Here is a 3,134-nt window from a genome sequence, read left to right as displayed (position 1 = left end):
CGCCAAGATTTCAAATGACCTTTTAACGCATTGAACGATTGTTAAATTGGTATTTCTCATCGCTGTAGATTTTTGATGAGCATAGAAGCTTCTTTGTGTATTTATCTAAATCGGAGAGTGTAAGTCATCGGCTGCTTGATTAAACAACCTTTCTACCTTTATGATTGAATTCAGCAGCAGCTGAAAGTCTACATTGTTTTTCATGGCACCACCTTTGTAGCGTAGACTGTCGACTAGAGATTGACGTTCCGGAAAATTTTTTGCAATAAAATCTGAATCTTGACGAAGGACCAGACTGACCAGTTTATTTGTCCAACTTTCGACGAAACAATTGTGTAAATTAGTACGCAGACGTGGGCTTAAGCTTTTACACTTGAACCATACCGCTTCATTTGTCAGCATGAGCTGTAATCGGACTTCACCCAACGATTTTTGAAGCTGCGAGAAGTACACCGAAGGGGAAGATTGCTTTAAATCTAGCAGGCGAACGAGAATTTCCAGTCTTGAGTCAGACTGAAATTGATTAACAGGGATTCCATTCAAGTACCCAAGTTGGAGTGCGTCAACAAGACTATCGACCTCATCGAGCTCGAAGAAAGATTTCAGTGCTTCCGCAAATTGGTTTCCATCTAATATAGTTTTGCCTTCATCGTCTTGTAAAAAAATTAAACGTTCCAATACCTTGTCTTGACCCCAAAAATCGATGATCGAGTCTGGCATATGCTTGACGTTATAATGTACCCACCACGCGAAGCCTGGACATTCGATTAAATTCGGATCATTTTTGTGGACTGACTCCACTAAAATGGAAAAGGACATCTCTGGCGACACAATTGGGGATGCATCCCGCCACCTTCTCAACATGTTACGCATCTCAATAGCAGGCAATGATTTCGCTGATGGCTTCGTTTCCGTGAGTATGATACTTTTTGAAAGCTTCACATCATCATTTTGAAAAGTAGCAGTGAGATGCTTCATATAAATTTCTGGATTGGTCTTCTTTCGGACGAAATCAGCCCACGTCCACCACAACTTCGCGTCTGAGGCAATCTCCGGAGCCCGGGTGGACAACCTTAGATGGTATTGTAGCTCTTCTGGAGTATACACATGCATCCAGACAGAGTGCATCACAGAAATTTGCCGTTTGGCGAGTTGAGCTTTTTCTAAATTCTTCTCGTCCTCGAGTACTCTCATAACCCTATTTAGTACCATTTGCTTCTTTTTTGACTGATGATACGAATTCAATTCCTGCTTGAAGAAAATTTGCTTTTCCTCCCAAATTGAGACATCATACTGCGCATCATTCAACTTCTGCTTCACACGAGGACTTCCTCGCTTTGTTTCAAACGTCCGCACTTGATCACGCTTTGCTTGCCCTTCTTTTGCCCAAAATAGCTCTGCGTTGAAACGCTGAATTCGTTTTTCTAATTTAGACGAAACTACGGTCCCCACTCTACATTGCCGCAACTTATCAACTAGTAGTCTTAAATGGTCGATGCTATCTTTTTGTTTCTGCATTTGTTGCTCCAGTATTTTGTGTTGCTCTATTGAAAGATGCAACGCGTCGGCTTGTGACTCCAAATCATTTCTTTGCAAGCTCCTTACTTGCTCGGATCGTCCACCAGCCATCTCCCAAAATTCTTCTTGTACGTTCAACAGTGTATCCACTCTATATTGGGTTGTGATCTGATTCAAATCGTGCTGCAGACTCTTTAATTGATCTTGCGCATATTCCAAAGTAGGACCTTTATGATCATTTGGGAATAGAAGCTTGACCTGGTTTTGCAGTCTTTTCATCCATATTTTTATAATGAAGGCATTTGATTGGTCTTTTTGCACCATCTCTAGCAAACTCTGTACCGAGTGCTGCTCAAATTCAGTGTATTCAACGCTGCTAGCCTCAAAAATCCAATACTTTTCACGTAGCGTATCGATGTTAGTCTTTACACCATCCAAGACGGGTTGTTGGATACAAAATTCGTCGATGAACATTTCAGCATCCTCGGCTAGCCTGTCAAAATCATAATCCACGGCTGAAAGCTTCTCGATCAGTACGGGTATTCGTTCTTCAAATAACGATACGATGTGAGCGACCGCCACGAGGGGGTCGAGACTGGTGGCAAGCCCCGCAAAAGCAGGCCTAACTGGTATCGCAATAATTTTTTCACACTCCAGTTTGAGACTCTTGCCAACATCCGTGGCTAGAAGCGATTCAACTTGCTTGGTTAAAGACTCCTTCACCTTCTCCGCTGATGGTTCCTTTTTTAGCTCGTTTACAAGGTTGACAATCGGATCGAATAAATGCAAGTTGGAATGTGCGGCTCTGGCAAGAATCTCCTTCTCCACATCGTGCAGCGTTTGTGTTCTTTCCTCTAGCTCAGTAGGTAGATGGCCCGATGATTTTTTCAGCTGCTGTCTAAGGCCTCGATTCGCTGGGTGTTCCACACCGCTGGCGACTACTGTAGTCGTTTTGGTACATTCCAGCAGGGCTAAGACACAGAGCAGACCGACCAGGACGCGCGGATATAATTGGAGGTTGGATTTCTGAGACATCGCGTCGAAAACAAGGACAAAAATTCAGAAATGAGCGCAAGATAAAGCCGTATTTCTTAAGAAGTTCACGTGTCATTCTATAACTGCACATCTTGTAAGTTATCTTATTGCTCACTACCTAATACTATAAAACTTGCGGATAGCGGATATATTAGTGCAATTTGCACAAGCAATTCCCCTTCTCTTATGTCCTGAATGCGGTAGAAGTTAATGAAGCAGGAGTAGGGATAATTTTATTTCAGATTCATTTTGACGTAATTGCAGCATTTTTCCCTGACCTTCCTGGATCGTTCTTTTCAATTTTTGTGCTGAGAAAAATAGTACGGACCAGCAATTCCATGACCCGCAAGGCACAGACAGTCTATTTAGCAGTATTAAAGTGTGCAAGACGTCTGGAAAGTCCTAAGCCAGGTTAGGAACGGGTTTCGAATGATCCGGTGGGACTCACAGCTGTGTGCGATGCTCTATCTGGTGGAATAGTGAATAACTTAAGCATCGTATGAGACAAATCCTGTAACGGGGTTTAATGTTACATAAAATTAACACTTAAAGGTTGTTTATAAATATATTATCTGTAAAGA

The 3,134-nt window shown here is 42.3% G+C and overlaps 1 protein-coding gene across 1 annotated transcript; it reads right to left on the bottom strand.

The window, feature by feature from the left end:
* Positions 1-105: 105 nt before the first annotated feature.
* CCR75_009617 (uncharacterized protein) lies at positions 106-2,553 on the bottom strand (the record flags this gene model as incomplete). The annotated part of the gene is made up of 1 exon (XM_067967656.1): positions 106-2,553. One exon carries the CDS (start codon positions 2,551-2,553, stop codon positions 106-108), a length of 2,448 nt encoding a protein of 815 aa, XP_067816527.1.
* Positions 2,554-3,134: the final 581 nt, after the last annotated feature.

This window comes from Bremia lactucae, linkage group LG4 (genome assembly GCF_004359215.1).
Source record: "Bremia lactucae strain SF5 linkage group LG4, whole genome shotgun sequence".
NCBI classification, from domain to species: Eukaryota; Oomycota; class Peronosporomycetes; order Peronosporales; family Peronosporaceae; genus Bremia; species Bremia lactucae.
Note: the sequence above shows the minus strand (reverse complement) of the source record. Positions and strands in the feature narration are given on the sequence as shown.